Source organism: Rhinoraja longicauda, chromosome 25, assembly GCF_053455715.1.
Source record: "Rhinoraja longicauda isolate Sanriku21f chromosome 25, sRhiLon1.1, whole genome shotgun sequence".
NCBI lineage: Eukaryota > Metazoa > Chordata > Chondrichthyes > Rajiformes > Arhynchobatidae > Rhinoraja > Rhinoraja longicauda.
The window spans coordinates 2,262,927-2,285,810 of NC_135977.1; the positions used below are offsets into that span (position 1 = coordinate 2,262,927).

At 44.3% G+C, this 22,884-nt stretch overlaps 1 protein-coding gene across 7 annotated transcripts in view; it reads left to right on the forward strand.

The window, feature by feature from the left end:
- The window catches only part of fbrsl1 (fibrosin-like 1), a 441,460-nt gene that overhangs the window by 355,004 nt on the left and 63,572 nt on the right, over positions 1-22,884 (forward strand). For all 7 annotated transcript variants that reach the window (XM_078421922.1, XM_078421925.1, XM_078421924.1 and 4 more), the window contains one exon: positions 6,894-6,942. In XM_078421922.1, the coding sequence (XP_078278048.1) occupies positions 6,894-6,942 (49 nt within the window). The remainder of the gene's footprint in view (positions 1-6,893; positions 6,943-22,884) is intronic.

The following is a 22,884-nucleotide window of genomic DNA, read 5'->3' on the forward strand; positions in this document are numbered from 1 at the left end:
CCTATTGTCTATTGATTTCTTTAGCTATTTAAATCTTGCACATTACTTTTTTACATGACAGCTTTGCACTTTTGAACAAAACAAGAAGTTTTTACATTGGTACCTACCATTTAAAAAAAAAAAAAAGTGTTCTCAATGAAGTAATGTTTTGTTTATTTTGGTTAAAATGATTGCACATCAGAAGAGTACAATATTGCCACGCTGTGATTGAATGGAATCTTAGTATTATAATCCTGATTTAACATGGGTGAAAGAGCTAGCTGGGGATGCAATTAGATTTTTCACAGGACTTTAAACAAAAATACCATTAATGGAGATGAATGTGATGTGTTCACAGAAGACAGAGAAACCCAGTGTGCAGAACCCGATGCGGCGTCTGTCTATTTGCCTCTACAGATGCTGCCTGACCCGCTGAATTCCTCCAACGCTTTGTTTTTTGTTTTCATGAAAGAAATGGTATTGCCTTAAGTTTTATGTACTTAAGAGAATTGTACACCATGGTCCTAGTAAATCATCATCGTAAATAAAATTCACAGGAGTCAATTGCACCAAGATAAAATGTTCAGCATGTTGGTGTTTGTGTTCATAATCCTTTCAGACAGCCATATTAAAAGAGATTTGGGGTTTTGCAATTCTAGGTAAAACGTTGTGCGCTGTGTTTTTACTTAATAGCTAAGTAAATCAAGGGGTATGGGGAGAAACCAGGACGGGATACTGATTTTGGATGATCAGCTATGATCATATTGAATGGCGGTGCTGGCTCGTGGGGGCCTACTCCTGCACCTATTTTCTATGTTTCTATATGCAGCAAACTGCAGTTCCCATCCTAGGATGAGCATCTACTCAGCGTGTGGGGTGTCTTATTTTTTTAATATATGTTAACCTCCCCAAAGAGCAACTGATAGCACCATTAGGCATTTTGAAGGGTAACAAATAGTGCATCCATTTAGAAAGGTTCAGAACCACTAAAATAACAAATGCATAGAAGTAATTACAAGTCCATATAACAAATCATTAAGGGAAAAGTAATGTTTTATCAGAAACAGAAAAAAGGCTACAGTCTTGAAATTCCTCCCTGGTTTATTTGGTGGGATTATTCCCACCTTTAATTCTATTTCAGCAGTGATTGCTTGTAACATCTCGGGAGAGAAGGAATAGGTGACGTTTCGGGTCGAGACCCTTCTTCAGTCTGAAGAAGGGTCTCGACCCGAAACGCCACCCATTCCTTCTCTCCCGAGATGCTGCCTAACCTGCTGAGTTACTCCAGCATTTTGTGAATAGATCGATTGTACCAGCATCTGCAGTTATTTTCTTATACTACGTGATTGCTTGTAATCTCTGCATCCATGGAATTAATGCCTGATGAAATACACATAACGATTGATATGGTTATGACTTTGTTACTGAAACCTCACAGCCTTGATTGGTAGCCATGAAAACAACTATACATCTCTTCGGAGTATAATAAGGCCCTTAAGTAAAAGGAATCATAAATATACTAATGCATTCTTTCACCTTTTTTTTAAAGTGGTAATGTCTTTTGTGGAGCTTCAATATGTATAATGATTTATTTTAGCTTGTCTTTTGCAACAATGTTGTCCATTTTGTAAATAGTACACTGCAGTCACTGTGCGGGTGCCAGGGAGAGAGGGAATGCTTATGATGTATAGAGTACCAATTAAGCAAAACGACAGATTTTTAAAATAATGATGGTAGTGACCAAAGCCAGGCTCTTGCTATATCAGGAGAGGTTTCTGTAGATGAACAATAGAAATGTTTCTGCAAGCACTGGAGGCACAAATCGGACTGATACATAGACATGGGGTGCAATTGGGCTGAATTTGGGAGGGTTGGGATGATGTGCCTTCTGTCCCTGCTGCTGTTTTCCTTAACCACCGATGCTTTCCCTTGCTGCTGTCCTGCTGTCACAGGACCTGGGTTAGATTTTTGAGATCATGTGCATCATTGTCTTGATCAAATAGGGGTGGATAGATTTTCAACCAATCACCTCAAATTATTTGCCAGGATTCTGATGGGGTTAGAGGACTAGGTGCCACGAGGATGTTTCTCTTGGTTCTAGGACTGTCAGAGTTTCGGGATACTTAGGACTGAGATGAGAAATTTCTTCACTCGGATGATGGTGAACCTGTCAAATTTGCTGCGACATAAGGTTGAGAATGTCAAATCGCTGAATATATTTTTGAAGTTGATACAATTTTACACACAATGCATCAAGCAATATGGGGAGAGTCTGAATAAGAGAGTCTGTCATGAACATGTTGAATGGCAACTGTCCGACTTCCTATATTTCTATAACAATACTTGTAAGAACCTGTAATACTTAAGTTAATTCCCCTGCAGTATTTGTGAAACAATGAAGAACTTATTGAGAATGTGGTATCTCTGGGTTTGGTGCTAGCCCATTGCTGTTTGTCATCTATATAACAATAACATATAACAACTACAGCATGGAAACAGGCCTGTCCGGCCCTACCAGTCCACGCCGACCATTCTCCCTGACCTAGTCTCATCTACCTGCACTCAGACCATAACCCTCTAATCCCCTCTTATCCATATACCTATCCAATTTACTCTTAAATAATAAAATCGAGCCAGCCTCCACCACTTCCACCGGAAGCCCATTCCATACAGCCACAACCCTCTGAGTAAAGAAGTTCCCCCTCATGTTACCCCTAAACCTTTGTCCCTCAATTCTGAAGCTATGTCCCCTTGTTGGAATCTTCCCCACTCTCAAAGGGAAAAGCCTACCCACGTCAACTCTGTCCGTCCCTCTCAAAATTTAAAAAACCTCTATCAAGTCCCCCCTCAACCTTCTACGCTCCAAAGAATAAAGACCCAACCTGTTCAACCTCTCTCTGTAGCCTAAGTGCTGAAACCCAGGCAACATTCTAGTAAATCTCCTCTGTACCCTCTCCATTTTGTCGACATCCTTCCTATAATTTGGCGACCAGAACTGCTGCTCTGATTTATAAAGGCAAGCATACCAAACGCCTTCTTCACCACCCTATCCACATGAGATTCCACCTTCAGGGAACAATGCACAGTTATTCCCAGATCCCTCTGTTCCACTGCATTCCTCAATTCCCTACCATTCACCCTGTACGTCCTATTTTGATTTGTCCTACCAAAATGCAGCACCTCACACTTATCAGCATTAAACTCCATCTGCCATCTTTCAGCCCACCCTTCCAAAAGGCCCAAGTCTCTGTAGACTTTGAAAATCTACCTCACTATCAACTACTCCACCTATCTTAGTAACATCTGCATATTTACTAATCCAATTTGCCACACCATCATCCAGATCATTAATGTAAATGACAAACAACAGTGGACCCAACACAGATCCTTGGGGCACTCCACTAGACACTGGCCTCCAACCTGACATACAATTGTCAACCGTTACCCTCTGGTATCTCCCATTCAGCCATTGTTGAATCCATCTTGCAACCTCACTATTAATACCCAACGATTTAACCTTCTTAATCAACCTTCCATGTGGAACCTTGTCAAATGCCTTACTGAAGTCCATATAGACAACATCCACAGCCTTGCCCGTATCAATTTCCCTGGTAACCTCTTCAAAAAATTCAAGAATATTAGTCAAACATGACCTTCCAGGCACAAATCCATGTTGACTGTTTCTAATCAGGCCTTGATTATCCAAATAATTATATATATTGTCCCTAAGTATCTTTTCCATTAATTTTCCCACCACAGACGTCAAACTAATAGGTCTATAATTGCTAGGTTTACTTTTAGAACCTTTTTTAAACAAAGGCACAACATGTGCAATGCGCCAATCTTCCGGCACCATCCCTGTTTCTAATGACGTTTGAAATATTTCCGTCATAGCCCCTGCTATTTCTGCACTAACTTCCCTCAATGTCCTAGGGAATATCCTATCAGGACCTGGAGACTTATCCACTTTTATATTCTTCAAAAGTGTCCGTACCTCCTCTTCTTTAATCCTCCTAATTTCCATCACTACTCTACTTGTTTCGCTTACCTCACATAATTCAATATCCTTCTCCTCGGTAAATACCGAAGAAAAGAAATTGTTTAATATCTCCCCCATTTCTTCCGGCTCAGCACATAGCTGTCCACTCTGACTCTCTAATGGACCAATTTTATCCCTCACTATCCTTTTGCTATTGACATATCTGTAGAACCCCTTGGGGTTTACTTTTACATTACTTGCCAAAGCAGCCTCATATCTTTTTTTCGCTTTTCTAATTTCCTTTTTAAGATTCCTTTTACATTCTTTATATTCCTCAAGAACCTCATTTACTCCCTGCCGCTTATATTTATTGTATATCTCCCTCTTTTTCCGAACCAAGTGTCTAATTTCCCTGGAAATCTATATGAACAATTTGGATGAGAATGTACAAGGCATGATTAGTGGGTTTGCAGATGACACTAAAATGGGTGGTATTGTAGACAGTGCAAAAGGTCATCAACGGTTGGATCGGGCTGATCTTCCATAGTATTACCTTGGTGTTTGTAAGACAGTGATTTAGGAATGCAAGTATATATTTCCTGAAAGTAGTGTCACGGATAGATAGGGGGGTGAAGAAGGCGTTTAGCACACTGGCCTTTATCAGGAGGCTGAATACATATCTTATAAAGGTGTATAAAATCAAGGGAAATAAATCGGTCGAATGCACGGTATCCTTTTCCCAGGGTCGGAGAATAGAGGACTAGAGGACATAGTTTAAGGTGAGAAGGGAAAGATTAAGTTCAAACCGTGATGGGTATATGGACAAGTTGCCAGTAGGAGTAGCTGAGGCAGGCACAATAACAACATTTGAAAGCCCTTTGCTCAGGAAAGGTTTAGAGGGGCATGGGCAAGTTGGACTGTAGGGCCTGTTTCTGTGCTGTATGACTCTTAACTCTTTGAAATGTTATAAAACTTTATTTAGTTATTATTTCAACTTAATTGTTCCATCTTAGTGTCTAAAATGCAGTTATAATGTGCATAAACTGTAAATGCATTTGTGGGATTATCTCTATACTTATTGTTGCATAACCCGTCGACTGTTTGCAAGTGTCATGCTTACAGTTCACATCCAGCTGTCAAGACCTAAAACTATCCTTTGCAATTGATCTTGTTGCATGCAGTTAAGTGAAGATGGGAATTAATGCTGGGGAACAGGATATTCTGCTGTTTAGATTTGACTTGGAAGTAGAAAAATTTAAACTAGCAGTTAATAAACTAACAAAAGCATAACGTTTGCAACTTTTCAGTTGTTGGAATGTATCACTAACTACAATACATCATCCTTTGAACCTCTCAGCACATTGGAATTACTCTGTGCAATGTTGTAATTGTACCCTGTGCTGGCAGCTGCTACTGTAAATGGTTTAGCTGAGAGGTTGGTTACTAGTATTACTCTGCTGGATCAAAGTAGAAAACATTATCAATGGTGCCTGATAACAGTGCTAAGCAACATTTTGATGTACAGCACTTGAATAATCAAAATTATGTAAATATTTAACAGACTGAAGATTTTTTAAAAGCTTCTGTGTAGTTTGTGGAACAGTGAAGAGTTGAAGGGAAGCTTCGTAGATTTATAGCTTAAAGACCTTTCGACTCGAGACTTAATACATAATTATGAACTATTTGCTAGAAATCTTCCAGCCGCAAAGAGATACTGATTTTTTTAATTGAGGTATTGTATGTATTTTTTCTGCAAACCATTATCATTTCTCTATTCAATGTTGTTATATCTATTTGATAGTGCATATTCAGATTAACTTGTAGTGATTTAAAAAATATATAGCTTTGATGTCCAAAGTGTACTTTCAGGGAATCTTGCGTTTTACAACACCCATTAAAATAACGATAAAGAGACCAAAAAAAAGTCATACTTTACACTTGGATTAGAGGACAGGAGCTTGTAATGTCCTTTGCCATTTTTACATAGCAGTTAATCCTTTCCTCTACCACTTCGCCTCAGCATTAAGCAAATAATGTGCAGTTGCTTATATTAGCTTGGTTGCTTGAGAATCCGGCAACCACAGATGGTTTTCATTGAAAATCAATTTTGAGTACAAAAGGCTTACTGAGCTCGACAAGTCAGTTTTAGGGCTGGTGGGAAGTCTTGGCATGTGAAACTTGAAGGAAGTTCAATCGCCTTGCGCCAAGGGGTGACTAGATCAAAGTGATGGGGTTAATTGATGAAATGGCACTCTCAAAGTAAGCCAGGTCTGAGGGGATCAAAGAAATTTGCTGGAACGTTGCTGGCTGCTGCATCAGTTCCACCCAGGTTTGCCACATCCAGTCGATAGGCTGTTCTTCCATTTTCAAAAGATTTGCAAAAGTAGTTTCTATATTATCCGAGGTCTGCCAGTTGCAAATTCAGTTTCCTGTCAAAGTTGATGATGTGAATGTTCACTGAGTGAATACAAATTGTATGTCCCGCAGTGCAAGGAGATTGCGGCTATATTGTAGGTTGCTTGTGTCTGATGGCCTGTGGGGTGCTTTCCACTCAACAGTTTGTCTGTGCTGTTTGAAGATGCATATTTGTCAAAAAGCTGGAGCTTCCATTGAGCCAGATTCTGTCCTTTCCCTAACCATATTTTGTTTATTTGCATGTAGTGTAAAATATTTTTTGTTTCAATCCTCAATGAACTCTTGGCTTTTGCCACAGCTGTTTTTCCACCAAGAATTAGATTGGCAGGTGGTTCATTTTCCATTGACAGCAGGCAAATGAATAATTCTATCACATATATAATTTTAAAATATATGTTCTATTTGTGATTTTGTGCCCTTTGATGGCAAAATACTTCCCTCTACTGGTGATTTTAAAGAAATGCATGGATATAAATTTTAAACTTTAACTTATCTTAACATATATTTTTTTTTCCCACAGGCATCAGATGTAGGCTCTGAGAAACTCTTTTCACCTGCAGCAAGTAAAGGTATGTTTATATTTCTATTCAGAGCACAATTTCAAATCTTAAGAGAGATTGTTTTGTGTTTGTTTTTGTTTATATTGTTGCATTTACCAAAAATGTACTTAACATCAGTAGTGGAAACAGTAAATTCTCAAAGTTGATCAGATAAACCTCCTTGCTGATTAATTTCTCAGAAGAAACAAATGTGTAATCAAAATTTATAAAGGCACAGTTTTCCTTACCAGAACTTCAAGATCAGAATTTCAATTGCTGATTGTGGCTCATTATATAATCTGGCTTATTTTAGCATTTAGCGTTGTTGCAGTATGTTGACCACAATTATCATCTGTTTTTGAAACCTGCTCAGCTGGCTCTAATTTTCACATTAACTCTCTAGTTTGTTTCCAAATGTTGGAGTATTTACAATGATGTTCCACTCATGAATTTAAGAATCTTTCTTACAGCAGTTTTAATATTTTTATACATTGCAAGAAAAAAACCCTCAGTATTTGAGATGCTCAGACCTTGGAATAAGTTTAATTTGAAAATGTATGTAGCTACTGATGTCAGAAGCTTCCCATTGTATTATCGGATAAACACTTGTACTGTTTGAATCCAACAGAAATACTGTCAGCGATATGTTCTTAAAAATACAGGAATTGCGTTCTTCGTTACTTTTGTAATGTGCTGCCAGGAATTCAAACAAAGCTTTTAATTAAATTAGTACTTATCTGCAATTAAGAATCTAGAGTAGGTAGATACTTTTATGTAGCAATGTTTTAATAGTGGTAATAAATGTACCTTTTACCACCCTTGCATTAATGTCTGTGGGCCCTCAAAATCCCTTCCCTAAACCTCTCCTTTAAAAACTCTTTCAATCCTACCTTTTTGACCAAGTATGGGGTGACCTTCCAAGTATCTCCGTGTGTAGTTTGGTGTTAAGTTTTGGTTAGATTTGATTTTAGTCCTCAGAGAATACTCAATGGCATCAAGCACTATTATTGCTAATTTTTTTAAGCTTGAGTTGTAACTTCTGATTATTTTGTTATCTTGGTCTGCCTTTATGTTATTTTCTCTTACAATGTTCCCATGCACAAAATACACACTTATATTTTCAAACAATATTGATAAAGTTTTAATGAAGGTGAGCTTTGTGGTTTGTCTCTTTTGAGTCAAATTGCTTGGCTGCAACCATTGCTTTTCAGAATGAAGGGGTTACAAAATGCCTGTGGGGTCTTTGGTTTCTTTTACCTCCCCAAGACGATTAGTTCTAATGTAGCAAATTCCAGCAGTTGCACATACAAATGGTCAATGTAGAACATAACTGATTTACTCAATCTTTAGTATATGTTACACAGACCAAATGCCCTGCAGGAGCATGAAACACATTAATAAGAAATGATTCGATGGAAAGCCCATTTATTTGAAGTGGGACCATTTCTGAAGTGATGAGTGAGGCAGTTTACTTTACAGCTGGGAACAATTAAAGTGTAAGTTTCTGCAAAGTGCTTCCATTTCACAAATATCTTTTGTCGGCTGCATTGTTCTGATATCTTGCATCCAATGGCTTTTTCATTTCCCATCTCCATTTCCCATTTCCTTTTATTTTCCGTCAACCTCTGAACTTGCCTGCCTAAACATTATTCTTCTTGAAATCCTTTTGGCGATCCTTTTAAGGACAGGAGACAGAAAGAAATCGGTTTGTGCAGATATGCTAGGAAGAATAGTGTAAGACAAGGAACAAACTGAGCAAAGACCTAGTGGTCCTGGTGGCCTGTTTTTATACTGTGGCTTTTAGTTTGCACACCATTTTAGTGCTTTTCGCTCAATTTCAAAGAAATATATAAACGTGACAGTGGTTACCAAATATGGCAATAACTGTTTTAATTTGGCTCTCTTTGCTTGGGAAACTATTTTACATAGAATGTCGTAGCTTGGGTAGTAAGTATCCGAATAATGGATGGATCCATAATTCAGTGCATGAGTATTCTGGCCATATTAAATGCTGCTTCATCCCAGATTACACACTGGAGTAAGCCCATAGTTAAACCTTCTAGAAATGTGTATTTGGAGTAGAAATAACCAGTAACATTTGTATTTATACTACGCCTTTTGTGGGCTCTGAGCACCATTTCAAAAACACTTGCAATAAATTTGCCTTGGAAATGAGTAATTTCCATTGTGCAGACATTATGTGGCAAACAATTTGCATGCAACAAGATCACAGAAGTGGTTAAGATTACAATACCCAGCATATTTGTAGAGTATTTTGAATAGGTACACGGGCAGCTACCTGCCTTGGAATCTATTTCTGATTTTTTTAAATGATAATTGCATCATTCCTTCCAGAATTTGGGTGTTTAAGCTAAGTTTTTGAACTTTCTAAAGTAGCCCAAGTATGATTTCTGAGCGTCACACACGCTATGCTTTTTAAGGAATTAATTAAATGTGATTCTGTCTCTCGGCTAGGTATACGTTTGTGCCCAAAATTAATCTTTCAGAATAATGCTGTCGTCCTTGTTATGAGTTCAAATAAGCTTCTTTTGAAAGATGAGTGTGAGATCTGTTTTGTTGACGAAGCAAGTAAATGTAAGTTTTTGTAGCTTTATCTTGTGCTTGCACATCAATACATCTTTGTCATTAATTCTCTCCCTCTTTTATAATGTGTATCATTTTTACAATAAATTGGAGAATGATCCAAGAGCAACTGTACTTCAATAAGTTATTGCATTTTGAGCAAAAGGCTCAGTTGTTCATTTATTCCTTGCTGTTACAATTTGTTTCATTGGGTTGTTTAAACAAATACTGACTAGCTAATTAAATTATTGCATCGTATGGGAGGCGCATTCCCAATCTCGTTGTACCCCTGTACAATGACAATAAAGATATATTGTATTGTATTGTATTAAGACCTGTATTTAGTGCCTATCCTACTTGGCTTTCAGGCAGTAGTAGAGCATCACTTTGAATTTTTGCAGTTTGGTTGGTGAAGGTCACCCGTGGTACCGTTCAATAGAGCGTTCCAGGATTTTGATCTTGAGCATGAAGGAACGCCTATATATTTCCAAATTGTAATGTCAGATTTACAAATTTAGAAAAGAACTTGAAGATGATGAAATATTCATGTACATTCTGTCCTTGCCTTCCTGGGAGTTAAGGGTTTTGTAGTTGCTGTCAAAGAAACTTCAGTAATTTGCATTAGTTTATCTTTTAATTGGTTGATGCTGCAACTCGAGTTGAAGAGAGTAAAACTTTAGTGCAGCGAATGAGGTGCCAGTCAAATAGATTGCTTTGTCCTGATAATGTTGAGCTGCTTGAGCATTGTTGGGTGTCATTATCCAGACAAGTAGAGATTATACTTGAATTCTGCCTTATCAATGGTGGCATGGTTTGAAGATGTGAGGTGAGCCACTAGCTTCAAGAGAAGCTACAAGTGAACCCAACTTATGATTTGATATGACGGCAGCATTATTTGTATGACTTGAGATGTTAAGTTGCTGGTCTGTGGTGAAACTAGGCCAACCCCAAAATATCAGTGGAGGATTTAGTGATGATAATGCTGCTGAATATCCAGAGGAAGTAAGTTGGCTGCAACTTGCCACTGCTGGTCTCACGTGTCATTTACTAGCTGAACTCTGAAAGTTGTCCAAGTCTGAAGAGCTGTGATTAAAACTGAGTGCCATCATATTTCAGACCACATCATTTTTTAGTGCCCCGGTGCCATGGTAAATATTGCATTTATGTTAAACGCAGTCACTCACCCCACCTCTGCAATTCAGCTCTTTTTGGATGAAATCTATAATGAGTCCAGGAAAGGCAAGGTTGAATCTAATCTGAGCATCTTTGATAAAAGGTGAGCAGATGCTGCCTGGCAGCAATGTCAGCCTCACTTTCTATTATTCTGAAGTTTGAGAGTAGACGTATGGAATAGTAATTGTCTGGATTGATTTGTCCAAGTTTTCCTATAGACAGAGCATCACCAGCAATTTCAATGCTGTGATGATGGGAAAGAATCTGCTTGAGCATATAATTAAGCTTTTAGGAACCTCTGGTCATCAGATTTTAAGCTTGTACAATTATAGAGTCGTACAGGTCACAATGCTGACTCTTTTCGCTCATCTACACCTGCTGTTTGATTTTTTTTTTTAATGAATATCAATGATAAAGTATACTATTAGTTTAATTATATTTGAAGGGTCTGTGAGCTGGTTGGTTTTACTCTTCCTGTGTTGTTAACAGAATGTCCTCGTTTATCATGTTGCAGGTAGTAATGTAGACCAACCGAGGATGTTTTCTGGTAGTCCCATACGTAGCTCTATTTTCTTCCTTTGGGATACGTAACTCGCATAGCTTGAAAGGAGAACATTTTGGCTTTGCCACAATTATAGTAGTCTAGTGTAAAGATCAGCAATAAGTCTTTTAAAAAGGGGTAAACTGTTAATGGAAACATTTTACCTCATAACAACAGATGAGTTTATTGTTCTTCGATCAGCTTCTTCAATCTTTTTCAGATTGTCTTCTCAGTCTAATTGCAGATAAGGTATTAAACAGAATATCCTCCTTAAAACTCCCCAAATTAGACTTTTAAGACATGCGGAAGCAAACTATATTGATTCAAAAAATACATTTTTTCAAAATGCTAACATGAATTGGAGCTGTTAAAATGGTTAAAACTAAACTAACCTAGCTTGAGCCTGCATAATGCTTCAAGGTCGAGATCAATGTAAGTTGCAGTATTTAGTATATTTTCTGAATATATATTGAAATGGAATGTGTATTGTTGCAACTGGAGTAGACTCGGGAAGCTCAACAGATCATAATGCTTCAACACAAATGGCATATGAAGTTATTCTTAATTGTTTCCATGGACCTACCAGCCCCAGCTTGTTTTGCTCATACCTTGGAAGATTCTGCACTATAAACTTCTGTGTATCCTCCATTTTGATGGGACTTTTTAGTGTCTTAAAAAATTATTTAAAATACAAAATGTTTTGGCTTACTAAGATTTAATTCAAAGTCAAGGTAGCTTCAGTAGATTAGATAACCTGTCAATCAAGACAGGAATAAACTATATACTCTAAAACAATGCAATTTAGAACTAATCGTGACAAAATCTAAAACCTGGCTGAATCAATGTCTCATTTCTGTTGACTTGGTTGAAATATTCCAAAGAAATGGAAAATACTTCAGCAAGGTGAAGCATTAGCTTTTCGTCCATAGGCAGTTAGAGCGGGGGATTTGTGAGTGTGTGAGGATGTGGGTGGAGAAAGGTGGTTGCTGAAGACTTAGATGGCAGTGGTCCTTGTGGGTCTCATTTGTAGATGTGTTAGATTGAATTAGCTGAGCTAAAGCGCCATTACTAGATCCCATTTGTGTTATACTGAAGAACCACTTCTTGTTCTTGTATATCTGGAATAATTGCTTTAAAATATTCCCAAGCCTGTCTCGGAAGAATGTCAAAAGAAATTAAGTGTTCCAGAGGGAAATGAGTTGATAGATTTGTAAGTGGGCATTCATTTTCTTCCACCAACCTCCTGGCAATGCATGTACTCTGTGGATGGACTCATTTAGGTGTCTTTTGTGTAGTTACCTTGGGACCTGGGCTTGTTAAAGCTGACAACCGGAAAAGCAAATGAAACAGGATAAATTATCTGAAAATGTAACAGAAGCGTAAAGGCTAAGAAAGCACGAGTATGAGTCGGATAGTCAACAGTGAACAGGTAAATCTGTTGATGGGTAATACAACGTTAGATCAGCGGAGGGAATATTCATCATCATATCATCATATCATATACATACAGCCGGAAACAGGCCTTTTCGGCCCAGTCCGTGCCGCCCAGTGATCCCCGTACATTAACATTATCCTACACCCACTAGGGACAATTTTTACATTTACCCAGCCAATTAACCTACATACCTGTACGTCTTTGGAGTGTGGGAGGAAACCGAAGATCTCGGAGTAAACCCACGCAGGTCACGGGGAGAACGTACAAACTCCTTACAGTGCAGCACCCGTAGTCAGGATCGAACCCGAGTCTCCGGCGCTGCATTCGCTGTAAAGCAGCAACTCTACCGCTGTGCTACCGTGCCGCCCCAAACATTAAAAGATTTATGATATAGAGCTAGTTCATGCTCTTAAAGGGCAAGTGCTCTTCTTCCCAGATCATCTTCCAGATGATAAGATCAAACCAGAAGGGAAAAAGCATACCAAGGTAAAAAAAAAGATGAATATATTTCAAAATACATTTGCAATATGTATCAGCATAAGAACAATGACATTTTATTTTAATAGGAAAACGATAGTAAATGTGCCAAATATGAGAATCAGTGCAGGAGTAGGCGATGCAGATTTTGAAACTGCTCTGTCATTCATTGAAATAGCATGAAGGCTGATCTTCACATTGGCATCACTCTTCAGCACTGCCTTCACACCCTATGATTTCTTATACACTCTGACATATGGTGATTGCTATTAAGAAGGGAGTGTAGGAAAATAACTGCAGATGCTGGTACAAATCGAAGGTATTCACAAAATGCTGGAGTAACTCAGCAGGTCAGGCAGCATCTCAGGAGAGAAGGAATGGGTGACGTTTCGGGTCGAGACCCTTCTTCAGACTGATGTCGGGGGTGGGACAAAGTAAGGATATAGGTGGAGACAGGAAGATAGAGGGAGAACTGGGAAGGGGAGGGGAAGAGAGGGGCAGAGGAACTATCTAAAGTTGGAGAAGTCAATGTTCATACCGCTGGGCTGCAAGCTGCCCAAGCGAAATATGAGGTGCTGTTCCTCCAATTTCCGGTGGGCCTCACTATGGTACTGGAGGAGGCCCATGACAGAAAGGTCAGACTGGGAGTGGGAGGGGGATTTGAAGTGCTCGGCACCGGGAGATCAGGTTGGTTAAGGTGGACTGAGCGAAGGTGTTGAGCGAAACGATCGCCGAGCCTGTGTTTGGTTTCGCCGATGTAAAGGAGTTGACATCTAGAGCAGCGGATACAATAGATGAGGTTGGAGGAGGTGCAGGTGAACCTCTGTCTCACCTGGAAAGACTGTTTGGGTCCTTGGATGGAGTTGAGGGGGGAAGTAAAGGGATAGGTGTTGCATCTCCTGCGGTTGCAGGGGAAAGTGCCCGGGGATGGGGTGGTTTGGGTAGGAAGGGACAATTGGACCAGGAAGTTACGGAGGGAACGGTCTCTACGAAACGCAGAAAGGGGAGGGGATGGGAAGATGTGGCCAGTAGGTGGGGTCCTGTTGGAGGTGACGGAAATGTTGGCGGATGATTTGTTGGATACACTGGCTGATGGGGTGGAAGGTGAGAGCGAGGGGGATTCTGTCCTTGTTACGAATGCCTATTAAGAAGGGAAGTAACTATTGAGTTTCCACAGTCCTCCAGTTTCGAAAATTCCAAAGATTCAAATAGTGAAAGGCTTGGATAGAGTGGATGTGGAGAGGATGTTTCCACTAGAGGGAGAGTCTAGGACTAGAGGTCATAGCCTCAGAATTAAAGCACGTTCCTTTAGGAATGAGAAGGAATTTCTTTAGCCAGAGGGTGATGAATCTGTGGAATTCTTTGCCACAGAAGGCTGTAGAGGCTAAGTCAATGGATATTTTTAAAGCAGAGATAGATACATTCTTAATTAGTATGGGTGTCAGGGGTTATGGGGAGAAGGCAGGAGAATGGGGTTAGGAGGGAGAGATAGATCAGGCATGATTGAATGGCTGAGTTGACTTGATGGGCCGAATGGACTAATTCTTCTATCACATGAGTTTATGACTTTTAGTCAAGAAATTTCCCCTTCCCTCAGTCAAAACCTACCCCTTGTTCTCCATCTGTACTCTCTGGTCTGAGATTCATTCAAAGGGCTTAGCATGTTAAGCCCCGCATGAAGCTGCCGGCTTTGCAACCAATGATGTAATAATGACCTTTTTTTAGAAGAGTTGGCATATTGGCAAAGCAACCTCACTGTTTGGAATAATATCGTGGAATCTTTCGTGCCCACCTGAGAGGGATGATTTTACTGCGACTTGATATTTGAAAAAAGTCACCTCCAGCAATCCAGCACTGAGTTATCAACTCTGCTGGAGTCGCTGGAGTACAACATGAAGGCAAAACTTTCTCTGCCAACATGCGTGCAACCAAGTGAGGAATTTGAAAGATTTTATTGATGAGAGGAGGCTAGCAAGGATTTATGAAGAAACAAGAGACAGCAGTTGCTGGTTTACAAAATAAGACAAAGTGTTGTTGTAGCTCAGTGGGTAAGGCAGTATCCCTGGTGAACATGGATAGATGGAGAGGTTTCATGCAGAGAAATACAGTCTGAAGAAGGGTCCTGATTCAAACTCTGCAAGGGTGCCCCCTGATCCGCTGAGTTGCTCGAGCACTTTGTGTCTGTCTTGGATTTATGAAGGATTGGTTGTGTCTGGTGAACAAGTTTTAATTTTTGGGGGAGGTCACCAAAATAATGGGCAGTTCTTAGTCTATCACTTTTATTTCAATGGTTTAGCTGGAATTGATACACTTGAGATTTTTAGCTGACGTTGAAGCTTAGAATTGAAGGTACATTAATCGATCTGGCTCTGAGACCTGCTGAGCAACAGGAAACCAGAGAGTCAGGATAATGGGTAGTGTTCAATCGTCAGGATATGACTGGTGGTAAATGTTCCATATAGTACAACCACATTCTTCTGGTGATCGGAATATGTAGTACTGTATCGATATAACTAATCCGAGACAATACTAAAATAAGAAATTTCCTGTAGTTTGGAATTCTGCATTGGCTATCATTAAGTAAAATCAAGGTTGACCTAGATATTTGGGTTGCAGAAGGTAATGCGTTAATGTATTCCCAAGACACAGATAGATTCACCCACTGTTTCATCTACCTCTGCCTTAAAGTTTCCTCAAAAGGGTGGTGGAAGCTGAGTCATTGAAAAGAATTACTCCAGCTTTTTGTGTTTATCTTCATTGAAAAGAGAGCTCCAAAGGCTCCATCCTCTGGCCAAAATCCTTTCATTTTAAATGACCTCAAGGCTCCATCCTCTGGCCAATATTGAGAGGAGAAAAAGTGGTGAGAGAAAAACTTCTATCTGAATCAATTCTTGAAGGAAAGGGTGTCTGGTTTCTGCTTGGAGATTGACAGTTCAACATTTGGACGTTTATGTCTTACAATTCTGCCATCATTCATTGATGCTCTTAAGGGACGGGGCATCACACTATTGCACTGCTGAAATCCCATTTTGGTATCATTTACTACAAATCACACATTTACTGGAAAATAAATAGAGGATCCTTGAATTGGAAAAATGTATGAGTCAGGAGCAAGAGTTGGTCAGTTAGCCCCTTGAACCTATACTTCCATTTAGTTAGATTATAGCTGATTAAGTCTTAACTCTACAAATTAGCCTACATATCCAATAACTTTCACCCTTGTGTATCAAGAATCTTATCTTTCTGTGCCTTAAAACAACTCAAAGTCTGCTTCCACTGCTGTTGTGGAAGAGACTCGGTCTTCTTTCTTAAATGGGTCACCCATCATTTCAACGGTGACCCAGAGTTCTAGATTATCCCACCTCTACATACACTCTTTGGAGATGCCTCAGGATCTTGCAAGTTTCATTGTCTCTTCTGGCTGTGTTAAATTCCAGCAGATACAAATCAATCCCCTCCAACCCTCCTTGTAAGACAAACCATCTGTTCCAGGCAGCTCCGCCCTTGCTCCCCCTCCCCCAGTTGCAACAGAGACAGTCCCCCTAGTCCTTACCTTCCACCCCATCAGCCGTCGCATACAACACATAATCCTCAAATTTCTACCACCTCCAATGGGATCCCACCACTAGCCATATTTTCCTATCTCCATCACTTTCCGCCTTCCGCAGAGACCATTCCCTCCGCAACTCCCTGGTTAACTCATCCCTTCCCACCCAAATCACCCCCTCCTCCCCAGGTACCTTTCCCTGCAACTGCAGAAGATGCAATACCTGTTGCTGTACCTCCTCCCTCGACTCTGTCCAGGGACTCCGAAAGTCCTTTCAGGTTAGGCAAAGGTTCACTTGCACCTCATCCAACCTCATCTACTGTATCTGTTGTTCAAGATGTGGACTCGTACATCGGCGAGACCAAACGCAGACTGAGCGATCGTTTCACGGAACACCTTCGCTCAGCCCGCGTGAACCAACCTGATCTCCCGGTTGCTGGACACTTTAATTCTCCTTCCCATTTCTACACAGACCTTTCTGTCCTCGGTCTCCTCCATTGTCAGAGTGAGGCTAAACGCAAATTGGAAGAACAGCATCTCACATTTCGCTTGGGCAGCTTACAGCCCAGTGGTATGAATCTTGATTTCTCTCACTTCAGGTATTCCCTCTCTTTCTATCCCTTCCCCCATCCAAGTCGCACTAGCTTCTCATTTTCATCCTACACACAGCTTACAATGGCCTGTTTCCTTTATCATCGTTACTCTTTTGCATATCTTTCATTCGTTGTTCTTTATCTCTCTACATCACCGTCTACAGTATATCTCTTGATTTCCTTATCCCTAACCAGTCTGAAGAAGGTTCGACTCGAAACGTCACCCTGTGGCGGCTCCCAAGGGTCGGGCCATACTACTACCGACCCCTCGGCACGGGAATGGACCAGTCCCGGGAGGCGGTCCTGGACTCGGGTATATAAGGACAAGGTTTGGGCGCCAAGCCATTCCGGCAGACTAGACCCGTCTGAGACCCACGATACAATAAAATATACCTTCCCGAAATACCTGGCTCCTTGCCTTTATCGACGCGCTACATTGGTGACCTCGACGGTCCATTCATTAGGATGGACAGAAAAGCAGAATCCGACCGCCCGTCCGGCTCGCAGGCCGACCAGGCCCCAGCTGTCGACGCGGTAGGAATCAAGCTCCCGACTTTCTGGACCACCCGGGCTCGCGTTTGGTTTTACCAAGCGGAGGCCCAGTTCCAGCTGCAGGGCATCACAGTGGATAACACCCGGTTTTTCCACCTGGTGGGAGCCCTTGACCAGGACACGGCCGAAGAGGTAACGGAGTTCCTCCAGGACCCACCGGCCCACGATAAATATAAAGCCCTTAAGGAGCTGCTGCTCCAAACCTACGGGCTAACCCGAATGGAGCGGGCCGAAAGGCTCCTCCACATGCCAGGCCTCGGTGACCGGCGCCCATCTAGCCTCCTGAAGGAGATGGTCGCGTTACTCGACGGGCACAGACCGTGCCTAATGTTCGAGTATACGTACCTGCACCTGCTGCCGGCCGACATTCGCCTGCAGCTCACAGACGCCTCCTTTGAAGACACCCGGGCCCTCGGCAGGCGCGCGGACGCGCTGTGGGCGGCGCGCCGTGATGACGTCAGTGCGCTAAACGTCACTCGACAAGCGCCCGATTTTCTCCGGTCGGGCGGGGGAGCTGTGGAAGGAGTGACAGCTACGTCCCGGAGGCCTGCGAGATCGCCCCCGGTGGCCATTGCGGGTCGTGCACCTGCAGTCCCACATCAGCAGGCTCCAGCCAGCACCAGCAAGAGGTACTGGTGTTATTACCACCAGCGCTGGGGTGCGGCAGCCCGACAATGCCGCCAGCCGTGCACGTTTCCGGGAAACGCCGGGGCCGGCTACCAATAGTCCCTGCGGTGGCCGGCCAGATTCACCGCCTCTTCGCCTGGGATCGGCGGTCCGGGAGCCGCTTCCTCGTGGATACCGGGGAGCGGCTGAGCGTCCTGCCCCCTTCGCCGCTGGACATTCGTTCTGGGAAGCGGGGGCCCATCCTCACCGCGGCAAATGGGAGCATTATTCAGACATATGGCGTCCGCACGGTCCACATCATTTTCGGCGCCAGTCATTTTACGTGGCTGTTTACGATCGCCGACGTCTCCCAGCCGTTGCTCGGGGCCGACTTTCTGCGGGCTCATTCTCTCCTCGTGGACGTCAGGCAGCAACGCTTGGTCCACTCCGCCACGATGGAGCCCATCGCGTTGCGGCTGAATGACCCCATTATACGCCCGCTGTCGTCCGTGGACTCCCATTTCGCTCGGGTGCTGGCGGACTTTCCGGATATTATGGCCCCGCAATTCCGGTCATCGACCCCCAAGCATGGGGTGTACCATTATATCACAACTACCGGCCCACCCCTCCACGCACGAGCACGCCGACTCCCGCCTGAGAAACTACGCCTGGCACGACAGGAGTTCCGCACGATGGAGTCCTTGGGGATCGTCCGCCCTTCCAACAGCCCATGGGCATCTCCACTCCACATGGTCCCCAAGGCAAACGGGGGCTGGAGGCCTTGCGGGGATTATCGGCGGCTGAACGTCGCTACCGCCGAGGACCGATACCCCGTGCCCCACATCCAGGACTTCAACGCCCATTTGGCTGGGGCCACGATATTTTCAAAGGTGGATCTGGTGCGAGGTTACAACCAGATCCCGGTCCACCCGGAGGATGTACCCAAGACGGCAATCATCACGCCGTTCGGACTCTACGAGTTCGTACGGATGCCGTTCGGCCTCAAGAACGCCGCGCAGTCATTTCAGCGGTTAATGAACGGCGTGTGTCGCGGGCTGGATTTCCTATTTGTCTACCTTGACGACATGTTGGTAGCCAGCCGCTCGCGGCAGGAGCACTGTGCCCACCTCCGGCAGTTTTTCCAGTGGCTCAGCGAACACGGGTTGGCCATAAACCTCGCCAAGTGCCGCTTTGGCGTGGCCACAATCGACTTTCTCGGCCACCGTGTGTCCTCGCAAGGAGCGGTTCCCCTGCCGGACAAAGTAGACGCCATCCGCCGGTTTCCCCGTCCGTCCTCGGTGCGTGGCCTGCAGGAGTTCGTCGGCATGGTGGCATTTTATCACCGGTTCCTGCCATCCGCGGCCCACATCATGCGGCCGCTATATGAGCTGCTGGTGGGTAAGCGTAAGACCGTCGTGTGGACCAACGAGGCCGTAACAGCCTTTGACGGCGCGAAGGAGGCCCTGGCTCGGGCTGTGCTGCTTGTTCACCCACGGGAGGATGCCCCGACAGCCCTTACGGTGGACGCCTCAGAGTTGGCGGTTGGTGGCGTACTGGAGCAACTCACGGACGGGGGTTGGCGCCCCCTGGCCTTCTTCAGCCGGCACCTCGACAACGCCCAGAAGAAGTACAGCGCTTTCGACCGCGAGCTCCTCGCCCTGTACCTGGCCGTTCGTCACTTCCGCTATTTTCTGGAGGGCCGCCCGTTCACCGCTTACACGGACCACAAGCCGCTCACTTTCACCCTGGCAAAGGTCTCCGACCCATGGTCCGCCCGACAGCAGCACCAGTTGGCCTACATATCAGAATTCACCACCTCCATCCGCTTTATCGAGGGGAAGGAAAACCGGGTGGCCGACGCATTGTCTCGCCCCGCCATCAATGCCGTGTTAGAAGTGGCACCCGGCATTGATTATTCTGCCCTGGCGGAGGCCCAACTAACGGACGGGGAGATGCCCGCCTACCGGACTGCCATCTCTGGCCTCCGCCTTGAGGATGTTCCCCTCGGCCCCGGAGCGACGACGATACTTTGCGATGTGTCGGCAGGTCAGCCGCGCCCCATCGTCCGGGCCGCGTGGCGCAGGAGGGTGTTCGACGTGGTCCACGGGCTGGCTCACCCATCCATCCGGGCAACGATCTCATTGGTAGCTGCGCGGTTCATGTGGCATGGTCTGCGCAAGCAGGTTGGCCAATGGGCCCGCACCTGCATTCCGTGCCAGACGTCAAAAATTCAACGCCACGTCCGGGCGCCACTCCAAGGGATCGGTCTACCCTGCCGCCGTTTCGACCACCTGCACGTGGACATTGTGGGCCCGCTCCCGCCGTCCCGGGGCATCACCCACCTCTTCACGGTGGTGGACCGCTTCACGCGGTGGCCGGAGGCCATACCACTGGCTGATACGTCTACAGCCACATGCGCTCGTGCATTGGCCGCGCACTGGATTGCTCGCTTTGGTGTGCCGGTGGTCATCTCATCGGACCGGGGGCCACAGTTCACCTCCGAGCTGTGGTCGGCCATGGCCCACCTGTTGGGCGTGCGGCTGCACCACACCACGGCCTATCACCCGCAGGCAAACGGCTTGGTGGAGAGGTTCCACCGGCAGCTGAAGGCAGCGCTGAAGGCGCGACTCGCCGGCCCCGACTGGATGGACGAGCTACCATGGGTTTTGCTGGGCATCCGGACCGCCCCCAAGGAAGACCTGGCTTCATCCTCAGCGGAGCTCGTCTACGGGTCTCCGCTCACGGTGCCCGGGGAGTTCGTGCCCTCGTTGCCGGGGCGAGAGGAACCGTCCTCATCCACCCTACAGCGCCTCCGAGAGCGAGTTGGCAAGCTCGCACCCGTGCCGACGTCCCGCCATGGGACATTCCGCCCTTACGTGCCATCGGCCCTCCGGGACTGCGCCTTTGTGTTCCTGCGCCGTGACGCCCACCAGGCGCCACTCCAGAGGCCGTATGAATGCCCGTACCGGGTGCTGGAGCACGGACAGACAACCTTTGTTTTGGACATGGGGGGCCGGCCGGAGGCCGTGTCAATTGACCGCCTGAAGCCGGCCCACTTAGACATCGACCAACCGGTGCGGGTGGCCCAGCCTCGGCCACGAGGTCGCCCCCCTTTGCGGGTCCCACCGCCTGTCCCTCCAACTGTGCCTCCGCCGGCCCCTCTGTCGACCGATTACCGTACGCGGTCTGGTCGGGTTGTGCGACCACCAGTGCGTTTCGTGCCTCCGGATCTGGGGGGGGGGGTACTGTGGCGGCTCCCAAGGGTCGGGCCATACTACTACCGACCCCTCGGCACGGGAATGGACCAGTCCCGGGAGGCGGTCCTGGACTCAGGTATATAAGGACAAGGTTTGGGCGCCAAGCCATTCCGGCAGACTAGACCCGTCTGAGACCCACGATACAATAAAATATACCTTCCCGAAATACCTGGCTCCTTGCCTTTATCGACGCGCTACAACCCATTCCTTCTCTCCAGAGATGCTGCCTGTCCCGCTGAGTTACTCCAGCTTTTTGTGTCTTCGGTTTAAACCAGCATCTGCAGTTCCTTCTTACACATATTCCAGGTACAAATCTATTAAAATCTATCTGCTGCTTCCAGTGAATTTCCATTCATCCTTTGGGAAGGAAACCAATACTGTACATAACACTCCAAATGTTCCCTCACTTTCCCAATTACTCTTTGTACCTGCACTACCATCCTTTGGCAAATCATACACTTGAATTGTGGAATTTATGGAATTCTCTGCCACAGAGGGCAGTATATGCCAATTCACTGGATGAATTTAAAAGAGAGTTAGATAGAGCTCTAGGGGCTACGGAATCAAGGGATATGGGGAGAAGGCAGGCATGGGTTACTGTGGATGATCAGCCATGATCACAATGAATGGCGGTGCTAGCTCGAAGGGCCAAATGGCCTCCTATTTTCTATGTTTCTATGAACACCCAAACCACAATCTCTCTTCATTTAGATTTCATGCTTTTGTATTTTTCCTGCCAAGGTGGATAGTTCTACATTTTCCTGTATTTTGCATTTGCCTGTTCTTTAATCACCCTCTTAACCCAGCTATATCCCTTTGCAGCCTACATCTGTCCTCTTTGGAAATTTATCTTCGGTGCCTCCATCCAAATTATTGACATAAAACTTACAAAGCTGAGGCTCCAACATCAACCATTCCTCAGCCCACTTGCCCAGCAAGAACCTGTTGTAATTTTTGATAATCATCTTCGCCAATTACAATACGCACTTGGGTCATCTGCAACTTCAAAGAACTCCAATAAATTGGTCAAACATGATCTTCCTTTCTCAAAATGTATTGACCTTGGTTATCTTTCCAGTTGCCTTGCCATGATATTTTTCGTATGAAACATATCAAGCTGAGTATCCTGTAGTTTCCTGTGTTCTATCACTTTCCATATTTGAATAAAGACTATGCATTCACAATTTTTCAATGTAACAGATGCTTCT